Below are 20,547 nucleotides of genomic sequence, written 5' to 3' on the forward strand. Positions count from 1 at the left end.
ACCCTCCTGGGTTTTGGCTTCCTAAGTAACTCAAGAACCTATAGAAAAAGGATCATTTAAGTGCTTAAATTCATTTTAATAATATTGCCAAATCACTTGTCTCAAGTGTCTCACTTGTCTTCTTTTTCGAAGGACTTAGAGTCTACATGGGTTTTTTCTTAAGAGCTGGCACTACTATTTCTGTGGATCAGCGATAATTCTCCTGAATCTTTTTGCAGGGCTTCATTATTTGGCATTGTGTTGGCATGACAGGAGAATCTTGTGTCCCATAGAATTTTTAGAGTTCACCTGCAGATTAAAATCCCCTTGCATGTCAGCACATGGAAGCAGTAGATCAATTGTTTATTTATGCTTAACTTATTTACTTACAAATACAGTCTGAAAATAAAGGGCTGGCCTGATTTCTTACATCTGTATACACACAGTTTTTTGTTATTTTTTCCACAAGTGACGCCCTGGACTTAAGATAATGGGAGTACCCTGACTTATAGGTCTAAATGAAGCTGCAAAATACTGGTTTTCGCCCTTGAACCGCCTTTTATTTGCACATACTGCTATATCATTGTATGACGTTGGCTTTTGAATACATGTATTACATAAAGCTAATACATTGTTCTTGATTGTGCTTTGCAGTACAGAATTGGACAGCTGTACATGATAAGCAAGCATAGCCATGAGCAGAGTGACCGAGGTGAAGGTGTGGAAGTGGTGCAGAATGAACCCTATGAAGATCCAAATCATGGCAATGGTCAGCTAACAGAAAAACGGGTCTATCTCAACAGGCAAGTGCAATAACGCTGTTTCTCTCGGCGTGGGCTGTAAAAAAATTTGCGAGGAATATCCCTTCCAGCCACTAGCCTTTCTGTTTCAAGTGGAACGTGTTCCCACGAATACATGCCGCTTCCTGGTAGCCGTGGGAAGAAGGAAGGTGGACTAGACCGGTGACTTGAAAGAGAGACATTAGTTGTCATTTCTTCTAGATTATCTTCACCAAGAGAATGAATTATAACTTGAAGTTAAGGATGTACTGAAAATCAGAACTTTTTGTTTTCTTTTACACTTAACTGTCATTCTGTTTTCCAGAATTATGGGGGGAAAAACAAGCAAACAAACAAACTAAAAAGCAAAAAACCCAAACACCCCACCCTCACCATAAAACCAAAACCAAACCACTAAAATTATTTAAGGGTTTCTCGCTTCATAATAATGTCACAAAGCCAGTACTCCATTTTTGGTGACAAAAGATTTGCCTCAGCAAAGTTAATTGACATTATGAATGACCATTAGGCTTGTACAATGATGACTTTCTGTACCAAAATAATAAGTTTAAAGACATGATGGAAAAAATTGCTTTTGTTTCCCAAATGTTCCATCATTTCTTAAAGTGAAATATGTGTCTCTTCCTATGGTGAAATTATACTGCTGAGAGTCAATGCCTCCACACTCAAAGGCTGGAGATGTTTTAAAATATATATTTTTTTGTGTCCTGTGAAATGTATTGCTCAATCTGTTCCCATTTTTATTACTGCTGATCTAATGAAGTATCGCTGCTTTTCTGGTGTTCTTCTATTCCCCTGAGCCTGTTTCGTTTTATTAAACTTATGCTCTGCAGCATTCCATAGTGGGCATAGAAACACTATAGCTATTGCTTCTACATTGCAAGTTACTCCTCCACTGCCATCCTGACATATCTATCCTTAACTCAGGCTAAATTGAATCACCAGTAATGTTGCACACACACACACAGAGTCCAATAATATATATATATATCTTGCCAACATTTAATATTGTTGTGATTGTAATTCTGTTCTCTCACAGGCTAGATACAGGACTTGGGGAAAAATCAATAAATATGTTCCTGTTGTAGAGATCCCAGAAGTTTGGGTTTTTTCTGTTTCTGGATATTTCTTTCCTTCATGTTAAAAAGAGATAAGGCTTTAAGCACAGAAGAGCATATTCAGAATTCCCACTTTAGGGTAATTCAGAATAACCACAAGGACTGTGTCCTAGAAAGCACGCACAAGACATACTTGGGAAGCATGTAGTTTCTGGTAGTGCAGGCAATGGAACAAAGGATCTCTTAGTCAAAGACGGGTATGAACATTGACAAAGAGTATCTGTGTGCCTACAACAACTTGTGAAGTTTACTGAAAGCTATGGTGGATGCTTGAAGTCAGGCTCACTGAGTTTAATGATAATTACAAATACTCCTTGATAATCATCACCAGCTTTGCTATTTGAATCTGGTTTTGGTGTCACAATACCACCAGCTCTTCCAGTACTATTAAAGCTTTGTGGAAAGGATCAGCAAGGTTTCAGGCAACTGTAGGTTTCGCTGGGGGGCCAGGATCTCTCTGGAAGACTTCACTCAAGGAGACATGCTGCCATACAAGATGTGCTGAAAACTTCTCCTCTGCCTGCCTGCCTTGAGGAACAGGACTCCTTACACCAGCACAGTTCTCTCCCTCATCTTTCTTCTTCCAAGGTCCACCGCCCTAATAAACTTGCTAGCTTTGCTTCACTTTATTTTGCTCTGTACAGATCTCTCCTGAAGAAATTGGAGCTTACATATTTCAGTGATGGTTTCTTGGAAAGATTTGTGCATTATTTTCACTTATCTTTTCTTGCCTGCTAATACTTTAATTCTTGCAGAGGGTCTTCTTGCTTACCAATGGTTTCAGCCAGAATGCCTTTAAGAAACACTTCCTCCCCACGTGCTGAAAGACTGAACTTCATCTGGGGAAGGAAGAAATAAAAAAAAAAACCCAAACCCCAAAAAATCCCCCAACAAAGAGAACGTGATCCACAGATACCAGTGCTGCTAAAATAGAAATACTATATTTTCTTTCTCTGAATGGACCCTTGAAACAATTCATGTGTGTCTATGACTGTGACTTGCTGGCAACTCTGAGTATAACGTGTGTTTTGCTCATAAAATTATTTGCTTTGGAGATGTGCTGTACTGGCGAAGATAGGTAGACAGGCAAATACGCTAAAAACAACAATAACAAACAAAAAGCAAATGAGCAGCTGTATGTTAGCTAAAACATTACTAGTAAAATTTTCTAGTGTCAGGGTAAGCCTTAGTTATATTCAGAATTGTTTACTGCCTCATCTCTCCTGCTGGAGCATTGTTTTCAGAAGCCGAAAGTCTGCGTCCTCTGGTATTTATTATTTAGGCATCAGAGTAAAGTTTAGCAGGGGAAAGGGAGGGAGCAGAGCGATAGTCATAAAAAGACGCTGACAGAGGCTGACAAAATTAACAAAAGATCTGATACAGTGAAGTCTATTATGCAGTATGTAAAATGCTGCTTAAAAGACTGTATGCAAGAAAGGTTTATGTAAAGAAAAGATTCTGGTTTTGAGCAGTGTCATCAAAGAGCAAAAGTCAATGCACTTGACTTTGAATCTTTAGATAATGTACTAATGTCTGCATTTTGCCTCTGGGCAAATGCAATATTTATGTGTAGCTAGATCATGGTTAAATAAGCCTTAATGATCCAAACTCTGTATTTTCCTCAGAAATTTGCTAATACGGAAAGTTAATTTACTTTCTGCACACAGTTATCTAAACATAACTGTTTCAAACATTTACACTTAGAAAACTGAGGTTTGAAAGCATCTACTTTAGTTCAGTAAAGATTCAGTCTTAGGCTGGGTGATCTGCTCAGCACATCACCAGACTAACACGATTTTAACGGAGTCCCTAAAGTACAGTGATATTTGTGGTCTCCAAAGGTCTGCCTGCCTTTGAGTGACTACTACAGCATCTTTGTTCCTGGCAGCTTCAGTGATTATAATTGATGTCATTAAGAAAGGTTTGAAAGATGAATTCTCATGAACGTGCCTTTTTAAAATGTATGTTTGTTCATCACTTCTTTGGTACCCTGAGTGAACAGACTTCTGGAAATGAGAGACCCAAGATCCATGGTAAAGAAAATGCTCCCACTTTTCCATAGGATTATTTAATTCCCCTTTAATGATCTTTCCATGTGCTGTATCCACATCTTTCATTTCTTATTCTACTGCTGTTCTACCACCACATTGGTAAGTTCTCTTGACAGACCGAGCCCTGAGCTATGACATCAGTTCCATTAATTCTCTTCACTTCTGTGATTTACTTTTCCCACCAGCAAAATGGGACTAATATTACCTACCAGCATCACAGAGGTGTTTTGAGTGATTTGTTAATTTTAATATAAAAGCTTCCTACTCAAGAGTTGGTGTTGGTAGCGTGGGAAGAACTGCGCGCTAGGTGAGTTGAATGTAAGGGTTTGTGTGCCAGCAGAGAATATGGAGGAAGAAATAGTCTCTAAGAAGAAATAATGGAATCGGGATCGAAGTGGACTGAAAGCACATATTTACTCGTGACCTCTTGTTAGAGGGTGCCTCCCTGTGGTTAAGAATACTGTGACACAGATACACCTTGTCTGGTCTAACCTGCTGATTTCATCCATGACCAAAGGTTTGAGGCCATAAATTCTTGAGATCTGCAACCTCAATTTAAATCTGATCAGAGGCACCATATCGGTCACTTTGAGAGGGGAACCAACAGACTTGGTTTCATGTATGCTTGTGGAGAAAGCTGAGACGGAATGCACAGTCATGAGATGAAAATGCTGTTGTGAAGTCTAGGTATTGCTGTGGCCTGTGAAACACCTGTCAAATTATGAGCACGTTTGGAAGCACCTTCTTTTCTACAATACTCATAAGTCATAACATATTCTAATTTCATATTTTCTTTTTGTTTTCAGCAAACTGCCTAGCTGGGCTAGAGCAGTTGTTCCCAAAATATTTTATGTTACAGAGAAGGCCTGGAATTACTATCCTTATACAATCACAGGTAAGGAATAAAGCAGAAATGATTACTGATTTGTACTTTTTGGATAGTTTAGCTTATCTTCAGAAGCTCCAAGTTACATATTGAGCCACAGGTGCCAAGTTACTTTAACAATTCCTGTTGAACAGCATATATTTTTCCATCTTATATTGACTGATATCAGGAAATAAAGATTATAGACTATGGATAGGTAAAAACTAGAGTGTTGTATCTATGCAGTTTCTTCCTTGCAAAGAAAACATCAGGTGCTTAGATTCTGTGCTAGCTTGTACTCTTTATTGTCCCGTAGATTTTAGTCAAATATAAATCAGCAGATTATCTGACACAAATTTTTTTATTATTAATGTATGTTTACTGTAAGGATCTTGCATCATTGTTTTATTTCACATTTCTTTTTTTTTTCTTTTCCCTCATCATTCTTTTTTTTACAAATGGACAATTGGAAATCAGAATACACAGTAAGTTTTTCTTCCTCTTTTTATTCTAAAAATAGAATAACTATGTGAAATAGTGGAATACAAACTGATTCCTTCTTAATATAACTAATACACAATGCATTCAGTAGTGGAACTTTATTTTAGCTACTTGTTTAAGAAATTTAAGGTTAATTTTGAAATGTTTCTGTGGGGATCCTATAAATTATTTACCTTGGTTTTTATTACTTAAAAATAATTTGATATATTTTTAGTCAGAGACTGTAACAAAGAGAAGCTTCTATAAAACAGGGCAGGGCTTTTAAGGTTCCAGTTATTACGTGGAGACATGAGAACAGATTTTATTTTATTTATTGTTTTATTAACTTATAAAATGCTCATCTCTGGTATAGTATCTGGGAAACTGTATGATCTGTAGACAAGATTAAAAATAATCTGGGCATGGTGCCCAGAAAAATCAGCTATTCCCTCTAGCAGAGCTAAGGCAAAATATAGCACATAAATCATGAGAAAAATTGTTTTAAATGTGCTGGCCTCAATAATATACAGTAAGTTTTCAGCAACCTTTGGAAGATGAGGAGGAGACGGTGAGGAAGTTCCAGGTGAAGGGACCTTTCAGAAACTCCTGCCTCGATTTAGTTTGAACTTCTGACTGTAGATAAAACATAATCCACTTGTTTTTCTTAACCCTGCAGTGCTCAAAATGTTTGTGCAGTTTTTTCAAAATCAGTAAAGAATACGGAGAAGAAAAAGATTCTAATGTGATAAATGTGAAAGAAAAAAAATAAAGGGATTTAAAGGCTCAGATCTGAAAGCTGGAGACTTAGAGTTGAAACTTTGGTGACCAGATTTGAAAATCCAAAGTACCAAACTGTGCTCTTCAATATCTGTGGTAGATACTTATTACATATTCTGCTTTGTTTCCTGTTTAAAATTCATTTGATTGTCAGAGGAAACCCAAATGTCCCATAATGGACAGTAGTAACAAGGGGACAGATTCTCAGCTATTTTTGTCAGAAGATATCTTCAGGAGGGCCTATGACAGTTTATGTTAATTAAGGGTTTATCCTTTGATAGCAGGTTTAATCTTAGGCTGGGAAGATGACGTGCACTATGTCTGTTACTTACACTCTGTTGTATATTTTTTCTTTAACTGGAAGTCAGTTAGAATTTTTTAATGTGATTTTTTTTTTCTTTAGCTGAACGAGACAAGTAGGAATGATTAAAGGGGTGGTAGCAGGCAGAAATATATGTCTGAATTTGAAATGCAATACATTATCAAAACCAAACAGCAACGCTGTACTCATAGAATTTGAATCAGGAGGTGATCTTTACCTTATCTGATGAGACAACACCAGGAACACAATTCGGTGAAGCTCTGTAGAAGGTATACAGCTAAAGAGATGTTCAAGAGCATCAGCAAAAATGATTGCAGGGCTGAAGAGACTTGTAAAGAAAAATTAAATCAGTCGACAAACATAGAAGGTAGGCAAAACAGTCACTAAGTGACAGTATAACTGCCTATGGGAGTTGGGGACTAATTACTCACCATGGTGCAAGGAAACAGAACTAGAAATATTGGGATGAGATTAAGGAAACTGTACTTCAGACAAAAATCTAAAATATATTTTAATGGAGCTGATAGACTATGAAATTATCTTCAAGGGAAATAGAGAAAGTGCCTTTGCCTCAAACTCTTGAATCTAGAACAAAAATACACTACTGGGAATAATTCCTATCCTTGTCTGGAATATTTCTCTAAATTTTGATCTTCTATATTCATTAGAGAATTCTGAAGGAAAGAATAAACCCACAGACATTGCCCAAAATATGGAAGATAGCTTGGAAACCCTTTTCTTAAAGATAGTAAATTCCCCCCAAAGGGTCTGTGGGACATCCTAAGAATTAAATTGAGCCTCATTTCAAGGAAAACTGATTCTAAAAGCGGGCCAATAATTGGATAAATAAAGCATAATCTTATCAAGTCAAGTACACACTGCTATGTAGTATGTTCACACCTTACTTAACCTCATAAGTTCCACTCTAAATAAAGAGCAAGGACCTTAAAGGCTTCAGTAGCGTTATTTCAGTGTATGTTAGTGATTTGGAAGAGGATGTGAACAACAGACTGAATCTTGCTGACAGTCTTAAGGTTTTTCAGTTGTAAAATATGAAGGCTGTTGAGAAATTGCATTTAAGCACATACACTAGCATTCAGAGATTCAATGCAGAGTAATTTCATCCATCTGGTTTTCCTGTGAAATATTAAGGATTTCATAAATGTGTCCTTCTTAAGGACCTGAAATTAGGACATCTTTTAAGAAAAAAAGCTCAGCAGGCATTGAAAATAATTTCCAGAATATTGTTCTCTGCAATGATAGTATAAAAAACCAAGAGTGATTGGAAATGGAAAGTAACGTGTCATGATGTTAGTACTCTCTAATCTGGGTCCAGTTATGATGGCATCTGCTTTAAGGAATGGTATTTGTTACACAGCAAAACCCTAAATTTGATGGCAAACAGCAGGAGATGGCTGCTTGGTCTACTACCAAGTCTCGACAACCGTATTAATAATATGTAAAGCAAATGACACACTTAAGATAATGAGCTTAACAGAACTACTGCACAAGTGATGCTTTTGTGGTGTGTAATATGTGAAATATGGTAATGTCAGGAGAGCATTTTAAAATGTACACTATGCTGTTTGTGGAGGAGGGCCTCATTAAAACTGCAATACAAAAGACTTCCTATCAGGAAGATGAGACATGGGTAATGTCCCAAGAAATGCTGTATCAAAGCTTGAGCTAATCCTTGCAAGCTTCCTGCTGACATTGAGAGGGAGGAGGAAGTAGAAAAAATACTTTCAAAGCTGAAGCCAAAGGAAGTCATGTATCTGTTTGGGGGTACTATTTAGAGAATAAGATACTCCTATGAAGTTCAAACCCTTGTTTTAGTGGCTGGGGCATTACTTAAGAACTGTACGTGAGAAAGTCTCTTAAACTTAGAACAGGAGTTGCTTTGGTTTTGATCTTGTAATAGAAACCTGACAAGACATCTTGCTAAAAAAAATGTTTGTTTTATTTATGAGTTCGTTTAATATTGTGATTAGGTTGATGTGAAGCTCATAAATTTGGGATACTGTATTTGGGATACAGCTGAATGGGAGCCCTATAGAAGTAACTCATAGGGACTCTGCTGTATGAGCAATTACAGGACTTGGGTACTGGTGAGTGCGTCCTGTCAAGCTAAACATGCTCTTGGGGAATGGGTGTTGCTAGCTGGTGGCTTTTAGAAAGAATTCCTTTGCTAGTCACAAGCTAGAACCTTTTTCGCTTGGAGGACGGAGGAAAGATGCCTTGCAGCTCTCAATGAACCCTTATGCGCCAGCTTATCACAGCATTCGCAAATATGTATCTTTAGCGCAAAATATTTATGCTGTTCTTAGATATGTTGACAAGAATGACTGAACTCTCAGGAGGCTTTCTTATTTTTCTTTCTGAGGTTGTCCAGCTAGATTAGAAATAATTAACTAGAAAGCAAACCTGTCTGTATTGCAAACCAAATGAAAAAGGATTGCATAGAACTAAGTTTCTTTACATGCATCAGGATATTGTTAGGCAACAAGCAGCACAGAGCAAATATGCATTTGACCTGTTCAAGTGACAGTTGAGATTCTGGACAAAAAGAGAGGAGCCTCAAGCAAACAAATAATCAGATCATGAATGTATGGTCACTCAACCATGGTACAAAAAATTCATATGATCAAAGTACACTGAAAATGAGCCTAACAAAGTTTAGCTATCAAGTTGGAGTACAAAGAGGTTAGGAAAAATACAAACAGAATTTAAGCAAACTCTTCTGACTTTGAAGGTGCAGTTCAGGTGTTTACCAGGGATAATTTCAAATAGTTTTGCTCACTGATCTGAACAGCACCAGTGTTGTTAGCAATATTTCAGTTCTGGGGCTGAAATTTAAAAACAGCTGGATAATTTTTTATGCATAATCTACGGCCAATTGTTAGTTTCACAATTATAAGTATATAAAGCAAAATAAAGTTTAAAACTGGCATGTTTTACTCTCTGCAAGGAGGAAGAGCATTCTTTCAACCTGCCAATGTCTCCAATTAACTTAGGAATAGGATATAAATTCAGAAAATTTATGAAAAACAGTTATGGAACGGAAAGCAGGAGACTGTGATTCCTTTGATGATATATCACAATGACACTAATTCTTCTACAGCAAAGGACTGAGGCAAATAAAATTATTTCATCTGGTATGTGTCAAGGCCCCAGAGTGATAGTTGCTAAATGTTCCATTATTGACCTGCTGGTTTCTGATTACTTTTGAGAACAGGCATGTTATGTGCTTCATTTAGCTGCCAGTTTGTCCATGAAGTAAATTATCTGGAAGGAATGTTTTTGTAATTGTTATTTTTATAATCAGATTACTTGAGAAGGAAAAAAAGTTGTTTCAGATAAACACTGCAAGGAATCTGTAGAGTTTTTTCCTGTGTTCTCTTTATCTGATTACCAGTGCTTGAAATTTGGATGTAACCCATCAGTCTTCAGTGCACAAACTTTTCTCCAGCTAAAGTATATGAAGAGTCTGCATCAAAAATACAACAGAATCTGTACTGCAGGATTAGAGCCTAATACAAAGTTACTACCAAAATTCCTCCCCGCTCACTCCCCAGCTTAGAAGACAGGCTAACTGGTGACATTACTCTAGTAAAATGCAGATTTGGTTCCGTTAGAGACTCTAGAAAAAGGAAAGACCTCTGTAGTATTTATAAGAAACAAATAATGTATTTTTAGAAAGCTGCAAACCTGTATGCTCATTTAATAGCTTAATCCCATTGAAAGAGTAAATCAAACTGCTTCAGAGAATTCCCTTTTTCTACCACTGGCTTATCATAAAGCAATCCAAACCCCTCTCTGATTCATGGGACTGTCATTTTCACTTGTGCACACTGCTTCTCACTTCCGTTCCTCCTCAATAAACAGGTTACTGTTCCCATGTATCAGAGAAGGAGATCCTAAGGGAAATCAAAACCAGAGATAAGTGCTGAGTTTCATGGTGGTTGGAGGCAACTTGTTAGACTGTTTCATCTTCAAGTTATTGTATGTAATACAAACAAATAGTGGTTTTCTTCCTGAACTTGTTTAGGAGAGTTTAACTCCCTTGCTTATTTTCAAGCCCTTTTTTTGCATTGTTCCTACTCTTTCCGCTCAACAGTGCTTTTTCTGCTCTTTGCCACCTTCCTGTGCTTATCTGGCTTTCCAAATTCTCCTCTCTCTCATTGAGTCACATCTTCCAAGTTCTGCCATCACCCTGCCCAGCCCTTTCCGTCTATTCTCTTCTGACTTTGTCATCCTGATTGGTGCTAGTTTGTGTAGTAAGTAACCTGTGTCACATAGCAGCTCTGTGTGCTCCCATGCCGTGCTGTCCGGAGTATTCTGAAGGTAGTTAATAACATGGTGGCCATTTTCCAAAAAACTTTGAATACTCAATTAAAGAAACTACCTTTATTCTTTCTGTAAACAGCTGAAGGAAATATCGTAATTTGAAATATGCTGTAGAGACATCACTATATTATCTTCACATATCTTCTTGCATATAAACTGTAGAGACGACATCTTGTTTATCCATACCCATGTGTGATTTTTATTTTATCCCACATGCAGGTCTCTCCATTCTGTCCTCGCCACTGTCCGGAGGCATTGGCAATCTATCTCCCACGTTACATCCCTCCTCCCACTCCATCCGTCCTTCTTGTTTATAAATGCCCACTGTTGCTCCGGGGCCGGTGTGCGTGTGTCTGCCTGTTTTCCCTCCTTGCCCCTTGCTGTGCTGGGCATTCCCTCCTGCCTCAGTAAGTCTGGGGACCTTCCACTACCCCATAGTCCCCACTTTCCCTTTGCCTATTAATGAGAAGTAGGGACTCCATTTGTCTTTTCCAGGTTTTTGATCTTCAATAAAGAAGTGTTGTTGTTATCCACTGACTACCAAAACAGTGCCCAAAAATTTTGAATTCAAAGAATGAGGTATCTAGAAGTTACCCTATTAAAAAAATCTAATTTTGCTTGGCCAGTCTCACCTCATTGTAGCAGTTACTGTGTTCTTTAGCTCTAGGCTCCATGAAGATTGCTCTGTAAAAGATCCAGTTCCACCTGTGTTGCCAAAATAACGTATCTGTGACCATATTAAAAAAAAAAAAAATCATCAGTCTGAAAAGTGGTGGGAGATCAGAGAGAACATTTACATGAAATGTCTGCCTCTCCAGGCTTTTATGTTAAGATTTAGGGGGATATACTTCACTGCTTAAAAAAAAAAAGTGGGATTAATTTTTACTGTACAAAAATAACTCCCAAGGATTGTGGATTAATATTCACAAGGAGCAGGAGAAGTGAAGTGCAATGGTGAGGTCTCTAGTAGTTCTTTGAACATTCTGCAGAAACAAACCAAATGGCAAATGAGACGAGCTAAAACGGTATTGATGGAATAGCACTCACAAATACAAAGGAGGGTACAGAGGGTAGAGAAACCTTTCTCAGTTATGCTCTGTCCAGCGTGTTTACTGGCAACTGTGGTAATTCCTGCAGCCACCTCGGGTGTAATTACTATGCAAAGGTTATTTTTACAGTCCTCTCCATAAAACGATTGTAAAACACCATATGTGTTTGACTGTCTCTTTAAGACTTTGGCATAGTGTTTTGGCATACTGAGGTTCTACCCTGTTCTTTTAAGTGTTGCTTATTGCTATGGCAACGCTAATCAATCATCACGCTAAAAATAGGCCTTTCATTTTTCAAGAGGTTATCTGTAGTGAATTGAAAATGCAACTGCAGTCTGTGTTTTCCGTATGCTGCTTTCATTTCACTTTATTTTAATCTGGAAATACCCGTGCTTGTGTGTGGTAATTACTATTACAGACTCCGGTTATTTCACTGGTTACTCTCTTGAGCTTTAAACCTCTCCTGGTTCTTCCAAAAGGGGTGCCAAATATAGAAAGTTTAAAAAAACAAACAAACCCCCCAGAATATTCTCCTTATTTGTTTTTGATTATCACAGGTGTACCAGATTATAACAAATTTTTAAGGAGTTTATAACACATCTAAAAAAATCTGGAGGTGACAATATAAAAGATGCCTCCTTTGAGAGCTTTACACAAAGAAACCTTATCATTGAAGACACTAGGACTCTGAAGACTTTGTCCTACTGTGTAGAATGTAAGTCTAATTTCAAGTTAAAGATTCAATTTGCCGTTGTTTTTTTTCAAAGCTTGCAAGCTGTAGAGATAGTGAAATGGAAAATTGGAAGGAGTGCCCTGTGCATTCCTGTGCGTGCTCAGTGTACGGAGGGGCTGCCAGGTCTGTGCTGGAAGAGCGCACGCCCCGGGGGAGGCAGAGCAGAAAGGGAGTGGTGCTTTGGGAAAAAAAAATCTACTAAAAGGTTTATTACCTACCATTCACTCCCAAGTTTGATTCTGACTGTTGCATAACACTTCTAATCCCTGGCTAAGTAAATAAGCAGCCACTTAAGCAGGGGAAAAAAACCAACAACTTTTTGCATGTTGAATAATAAAGTCTTTTGAATGATGCATAAACAGTTTTCTGGTTCTGCCAGAGCCCTCTGCCAATTAGTCAGAGTGCAGCTGATGAATCATGAGACACATTCTGTGAAACGTTCAAAAATTTGGACCCTGCTAAGTGTTTCTGAAAGCCAGTGAGACCCCCCCCAGCTGCTAAAACAGTGGCTGCCAGTCAGTTGAGTTTCTGAGAGATATATTTGCAATGGAGTAGGTTTTGGTGAATTTTAGTTGTCATTTGGGGTAAATTCATGTTACCATTTATAATCTCAAATTAGATTGTTACAGCCCTCGCCTTTATACTAAATACACAGGGAGGTTGACTTTTGATAGCTTTGTGCAGAAAATGACTTTCTGCTCTCTAATGAGGTGGCTTGAGGTAAATGGCACTTATAATTCTTCTTCTGTAATAGTCTGAAGATCCTTAGTCTTTTCTTAATGTTTCTTTTTTGAAATACCAGGCTAGAAGATCTCTTTTTTTTAACTAGAGTTTAGATTCTGGGTTCACAGGAAACAACAACTAGATTCAAGCAGTGGCTTGCTGAGCTGCTATGGGCAGCCTAATGCAGCCTTAAGTTCAATAGATGAAATGGCTGCATTTCAGTGTCATGGTCTGACTCATTGCTGGTAAACTCTAGACAGTGGTTGAAAATAGTAGGGTTTTTTGATAGCAAGGTAAAACATAAATCTGGAATTTGGCTTTACTCAAAATTTCCTATGAAACTGTAGCCATGCTTCAGATCAACAGCGCAAAGGTTTTTCACATTTTGCATTTTTATCCTCCACTGTACCTGAAACTGTGACCTAAAAGCAACAAAGAAAAATGTGTTTGAGTACTGAAAAATGTATTCAATCCAACAACTCCCGAATTTCTATAGTTAGATCATAAGCAAAGATGCTTTAATCAGAACCAGGAACGAGGAACTGTTTTGGTAAGGGTGTTAGCTTTGTATTAGCTGTAAATGTGACAGATGCTATACTGAAGTTCCTTCTGCCAATGGAGTTGTCTGACAATGGGACCATGAAAGCAGCACCAAGTCCTGTGGTGGATCCTGCTACTTCTTAAAAGAGCCAAGAGAACTGCACTGCCCAGAGCCATTAGGGTCAGCACAGTCAGAGCAATTTCGATAGCCACCGAGGTTTCTGACAATCCACTAGACTCGGACTGTATAACTGAAGTTTGCAGACTCACAAAGCTCTGACCTAGGTACTCAGTCTGCTCAAGCATTATAGTCTTGATGACCATTCCACTAGTGATAGATCATTGATGTTGTTCTGTTTTCTGTTTTTATCAATTACTAGATTTTATTTAGGGGGTGTTGATTTTGTTTAATTTTGTAGCAAAGAAAATTAAATTTTGGTCCTCATATCAAGAGGGCAGATACTTAACACATGCTAACGTGTAACTAAAACATGGCCTAGAGCAGTAACCTTGAAATCTGCAGACATGATGCTAGTAAACTGTGTTTTCCTAAGAACTGTTCTAAACAACTAGTATATCATAGGTAGTATGGCATACAACTCTACCATTTTCAGTGAAAATGTTTCTAAAAGCTGTTATTCAGACCTAAGCATTGAGTCCTCAGTAGTGCAGTACCAGTTACTGCATTCAGTAAGCAGTACTAGTAACTGCTGATAAAACAAAATATTCATTGGCAGTCTCCTCTCATTTCCTCAGGGATGCTTTCCCACAGGATGCCCATATGCAGAGCTCTAGACTGTTGTCAGCAAGAGCTCTGTACACCTGGACTGTGACCCTTGTAGTTGTACATCTTTGTAAAATACAAGGCTGCCATATACTAAATTTTTGAGATCAATAACCCATGTTTTTACCACCCTAGCACCAATGTAGTTATTTTCCAAATGCTCTAAAAACTATGCAGCAGATGATGTCTGTCATTAGGTTAGCCATTTTTTTTAAATCTGCTTTTCATAATCCACCTTCAGTAGTAATTTACTTTTCAACCCTCCATGTTCTACTGCAAACACAGAAAACAACTGGAATGTTGGTTTATGCTGTTTGAATAAGAGTCCTCTGAGTGACATCAAACATTGTTTTAAGACATGCTGGCATCCCTGTGTCTCCTGGGTCATTCCCTATTTTTTGTAACATCACATACATAACTTTTCTTACTCTAGGAACATTTCATTATAGAATTCTTTAAATCAACCCTTTTTATTCATCTCTTCTTCCAGCTAACATTAATATAGTTCAAGGATGTTCATTCCACTTTTTGGTTAATTTTGGAGATACAAATTAGAACCTTATGACAAACCTTGGGTTTTTTTGTTTTTTTTTTAATCTTTTTTCCCTGTAGTGCCTACTGTTTGCTAAGGCTTTTGTTTGCAGATGCCTTTGGATGTCTGCCAGTATAGGAGCAACATACTGAGATACATGGTGAAACCTCAGTTGGGAGAATATCTGGGGTTTTTGGTGTTAATTTATGTTACAAGATCCCCAGTTCTGACAGACTGCTTATATACAGACTGTAAATATACAAAATATTGTATATTTTCAGCTGGTGCTTCCTGAGATGTATACATAGGAAATGTTTAATTGCCCACAAAATATGGGTAATAGGAGCTAGCAGATCTGTCATTGAACTTGCCCCATCCTGCACTCCACATACTGCTGGGTTTTGGGTTTTTTTTTTTTTCCCTCCCACATATTCACTCAATGAACAAGTTGCACAGCTGAGAGCTAGTCACAGTTCAGATTGGATTGAAACTCATAAATGTGCTACTCCACAGAAATCTTTGATAAAAGGCAAAACATTTATAAGATCTGAAGAGAAGCCTGTGCGGTCTGGGCATCTGCAGCACCAAAATGTTACATGGGAGTATTTCATTATGTTAATGGGAAGACGGTTTGACCAGAAGCCTTCCACGGCACCACAACCTTATTCTGGCAAAACTCTCTCACTCTTTTTTCAGCGAGGATTGATTCTAGATGTGCTCATTGAATACTAGGTATCCTGTGATCAGAAGAAGATTGAACAGTGGCTTGTTGGATGATATCCATGGAATCAGGAATATATTTTCTGCAGTCTCGAACTGGCTTCTCATTTCAGTTTTGTTGCACTACAGCTGGCCTTCTAAATCACCTCTTTTCTTAGTCATCAGACTCTCCCTTAGAAGAACTCTCCAAATTTTATCAAGTCCAAACCTGGACCAACAGCAATGTGAACACTGAGGCATCATAATGTCCTCATTGTATAACCTGTACGTACAGCACACAAAATAGTCATAGTCTTTACAAAGACACTTTGCCATAGGGTATTAGTGATGCATCATACAAGGAACTTCAGTTTCACTGGCAGTTAATGCAAGAAAAGACTTGATGACTAACAATAAAGATGCTGAGCTAGTATCCTTCAGAGTTTTTTAGACACCTACTCTATCTGCCTATCTGAAAAGTTCATTTGAAAGAATAACTGTGAGATGCTGAAGAAAAGATATTTGAAATATTTTTTCCACTGGAATTATGTTGCCTAGTATTATAAATTCTAGTCTTGATAAGCTGACTAAATTAAGCAATCCACAGAAAAATAAATTTATTCCCATGTAAAATACAGAAATGTTATCTTTAATAGAAAGACATTTGTGCATTCTTAATTTTCTTGCATTATTATCTACAGATTGATTTGGGTTTAGTATAAAGGAATTTCCACAGCAGCTCATAATCCATCTTAATTTCATTAATAGAAAATTGTGCTAAAATTCGCTTCTCACTGAAAATTTTAAAAAGCCCTCACACGTCAAAGCATTGTTGTCTATTTGGTTAGCACCTACAGCTACTGAAGTGTCCTTGGATTATTTTGTATGGCGGGTAGACTAATCTATGGTGACGAATATCTAGTTGCTCTCAAGATCTTAGTGAACTGAATTTATAACAAGACATTCAGGACATTTGTACTCATGCATAGTGAGCATGAAAACTATTGTATCTCGTTATTCCAGAGTACTTATACTGATTTATTTCTACCTTCATTATAGTATGCAGCTTTTAGATAGAATCTCTACATCTCTCCAGAATCATAAAAACCTTTGCTCTTATGTTCTGTGTACATTTACTCTTTTTCTTGAAATAATCTGAAAAAAATAAGCTGATACCAAACAGGGTGTACTGAGTATATCAGCTGATGAAGCAAGGCATATTTTTTTATGTCAAACCTATTTTTCTTTTGTTGCAGTGTTCATTTTTGCCTAAATTCTCCATTCATATAGAGACAAAATACGAGGACAACAAAGGAAGCAACGACAGTGTAAGTATGATGACTTTTGCAAAATTTCGTTTAATCCTTTTAGTTAATCATGTTCTGTATCTGGGGGTTGGAGGTCTTTCAGTCTGGAAAAAAGGCCTAATCCGGCTTGTGTCTTTGCACCTACCTGGGTGTCCTGTTCATTAGCAGCTTGTCAGCTTGCGAAGTAGTTACCCCTAAAGCACCATGAGATCAAAGCTTCGTGTACACAACTTCCCTGCTGCATCTCACATTCTACTTCTCTAAACACAACGTAGTTTACATATGTGAATTTAGTCCTGATGAACACTTATGGGGAGTGAAGAAAAGATTATTGGGTTTTTTGGTGTAATTGTGTTCTACTGTATCTGTTTCACGTTATTCTCTCTAAGCGAAGGGGGTTGAATTCAAAGGAGCTGTTAGGAAGAGCAAACAGGAAACTACACAATGGTCAGAGATGAGAGATCTCAGTAAACAACTTCAAGGGAACAATGGCTGGACTACTAGGTGATGCTTTTGGCAATCACTTATCAAAAGTTACAAAGTTCTCAGAGTTAGAGCTTAGAGATGAAAAGGAAAATTAACTCTGCAAAATCCTCTCTAGAGGAAGGGTGGGAGTGAGCAGCCAGCAGCTGCTGATGGGGAGATGCTCAGGAGCAGAGGGCAGGGGGTCAGTTAGACTTCGTTGCCCTGACAGGGAGCAAAGCAGAGTCATACAACTGGCAAGAAAGAATACCACTCGATAAGGCCGGGCATGTAGAGACTCAGCCCGTGGATGAATACACAAATATGTTTCTATATGTTTCATTTTGGTATGCTTTAAACAGTGATTTGTTGCAGACTTATGGGAAGACGTTTCTTATAGGCATGAAATAAAGGTTAAAATGTCTGGAAGGTTGATCTGTAATACAGAGACCTAATGAAGGGGTGTTTAAACTCATTCTTGAGAAAGAAAAAGGCAGTAAAGTAGACTTTAAGGGGTCTGAGACACGGAGCCTTTCAGTTTCCAGGGGTGTCCCTCTAGCAGCCTTACTAAGGTTAAAGTGTTCTGTTCTCCAGATGGGAGGTACATTTCCCTAACCGCCTTGGGCCTGCGTGTTAATAGGGCTGACAGCTGTTGCACTGCTTATGGCAGAATAATTACATGTGAAAGAACAAGGTATAATTTTGAATAATGTTTTTGGCATACAGACACTTTCCCAATGGGGACATGACAGAGATCGTGTATTAGCCACCAGATACCAACAACTTTCAGTCACTGCTAGTCTAAGCCAGATCCAGATCAGTGACAGAGGAAAAAGAAGTGTATTACTTTACCAGCTATATGAGCATTATGTAATTTATGCACTTTTCAATGTTCACTTCTGCTTTTTGGCAGCACTTTAATTCAGAGCAAGCCCACACCTTTGGTTTTGGTAGTGTGCAGACTAGTTTTCTGCTACATTATAATATCATCAGTGAGAAGACACGTTCTGTACTGATGCCTAACAGAGGAAGAACTGAAGCTATTTAATCAGTGAATTTTCATTTTGTGTGTGTGTGTCAGCTTTGTGGATAAAATACTATGAATTAAGCCCTGACTAGTACCCAACCAGTGAATTTAAGATGAAAGTAACACAGAGGTAGGATACTCAGAGGATGTAAATCAAAGAATCTCTACTCTGCTTGAATCAAACGTAATTTTTACCAGAGTGCCAGTGGGGTAATGTTATATTACCTTTATACGGAGGTACCCGAGTCGCAGGCTAGGCAAGCATTTACCAAGATTAACAGAGTTAATTGACCCTTATGTGAACTGAGGAGGAGAAAGAGAAGCTGAATTAGAGGGCTGTATTCCAGCCCTAATTTCCATGGCTTTGTAATTCTGAGAGCTATGCTATTCACTAGTGTGAACACAATAAACCAGTGGAAGATCTACATTTTTTTGCTGTCGATACAGTGACATTGATCTGGTGACACAGATGTGTCTGGTACAGCACTGAAATGCTGGAAGGTTAGTAAATACGGAGAGACCTCACTGAGCCTGTGGAGAGACTTCTGTTAAACCAAACACCTCAGAACTAGGACTAAGAGTCGAACGCGTTTCTATTACTCCATGGGTAGGTTTAAATATCACTTGAGAAAATGTGAAGTGTATTTCTCCTTCGTATCAGACAAGTTTAGATTGAATTGCACTACATTTGCCCAGTCAGAAAACAACAGGAGACATAGCATCCGTTTCTATAGATTTCCATAGATACGCTACATTTTTCTTCATTGCAACTATCAACCTTGGCTGATGAAGAAATAACTAATCCAAAAAATACTTCTGTAAATTTTGCAATTGTGATGCAAAATATACTGAATTAATATTAATACTACAGTAATGAGGGTAATAATGCATGTCTGATTTTAACTCAACTATTTCTAGATATATTTTTGAGACCATACAGGTTTTTTAAAATCTTTGAACTCTGATCTATTCTTCATTTCCATGCTATCTAATAAAGTAGATATTGATTGTAAAAAGCAAGAATTAGATAGAAGGATACTAAAGCTAATTTCATTGATTAGTGGAAGAAAGCAGTATAAATGCTCTTGGGTTCCTGTTGTCATTTAGCAGGCTAGGATATTATTAGAATTATTTTATTTAACATGTGGCATTGCATGCTAAAATTCTACCTAATTACTGCAATATATCTTGATGCAAAAGTCCTCCTGATTTTTCTTCCCAATTGTCACGATAGAAGAAACTAGTGAAAGACAATGATATCTGCTTTGGAACTTGATTTTTCTATGTCTTAGACTTTGTCATTATTTTAACCTATTTTAAATGTAGCTTAAAGCACTGTTGTTCTGATCTGTTAAAATTTGCACAAACATAGACATTGCCAGAATGAACAATGGACAATAAACCCCTTCATTTAGATAAAACACTAATTAGGCTTGTGTAGATGGCAGTAGTGCAGTACCATAAATCCATCCAGTTGTGAATTCTACTGCTACAGCGCAGCTGATTTTGCTGTATCGCATCTAGATGTTCGCATGGCAACTCTCTCCTTAGAAAAACAGAATCAGTGTTGGATGAACATGTTAGCACATCAAATATTGTCACTGCTACCTTGCAGCTTTATAGCTTCACTAACAGTGTTAGAAACTAGACCGATGAGTCAGGCCATTCAGTGTTTCCTCTTACGGGGCTTTTAAAAAGTAAACTTCTTAATTTAAAGAGAAATTTTATTTTTATTTTACTTTTATTTTAAATTACAAAATGTAAATGACACGGTAGGTGGTAACTGTAGCATACATGAAAATATTGCTTCCTTCTTGCATCTTTAGCTGCTTACTTAAGTCAAGGTTGCAGTGGGAACTGCTGGGAAGAGGGAAGTGCAGGTGCCTACAACAGACAGCTTCAGTGAACACAGACAAGCTATAAAAGTGTATGTTAATCACTCAGTGCACACT

General features: G+C 37.7%; 1 protein-coding gene and 1 non-coding gene across 2 annotated transcripts in view; one reads left to right on the top strand and one right to left on the bottom strand.

Annotated features, from left to right (window-relative positions):
* PITPNC1 (phosphatidylinositol transfer protein cytoplasmic 1) overlaps positions 1-20,547 on the top strand; it is an 84,195-nt gene that overhangs the window by 39,331 nt on the left and 24,317 nt on the right. Inside the window, exons 2-5 of the mRNA XM_072881411.1 lie at positions 634-782; positions 4,755-4,843; positions 5,291-5,298; positions 17,056-17,127. Of these exons, the coding sequence (XP_072737512.1) occupies positions 634-782; positions 4,755-4,843; positions 5,291-5,298; positions 17,056-17,127 (318 nt within the window). The remainder of the gene's footprint in view (positions 1-633; positions 783-4,754; positions 4,844-5,290; positions 5,299-17,055; positions 17,128-20,547) is intronic.
* On the bottom strand, positions 15,555-15,667 carry LOC140660645 (U5 spliceosomal RNA). The gene has a single exon (XR_012045443.1). It is a non-coding gene; the product is annotated as a U5 spliceosomal RNA (small nuclear RNA).

The sequence above is a fragment of the Ciconia boyciana genome, chromosome 16, assembly GCF_034638445.1.
Source record: "Ciconia boyciana chromosome 16, ASM3463844v1, whole genome shotgun sequence".
Classification (NCBI taxonomy): domain Eukaryota; kingdom Metazoa; phylum Chordata; class Aves; order Ciconiiformes; family Ciconiidae; genus Ciconia; species Ciconia boyciana.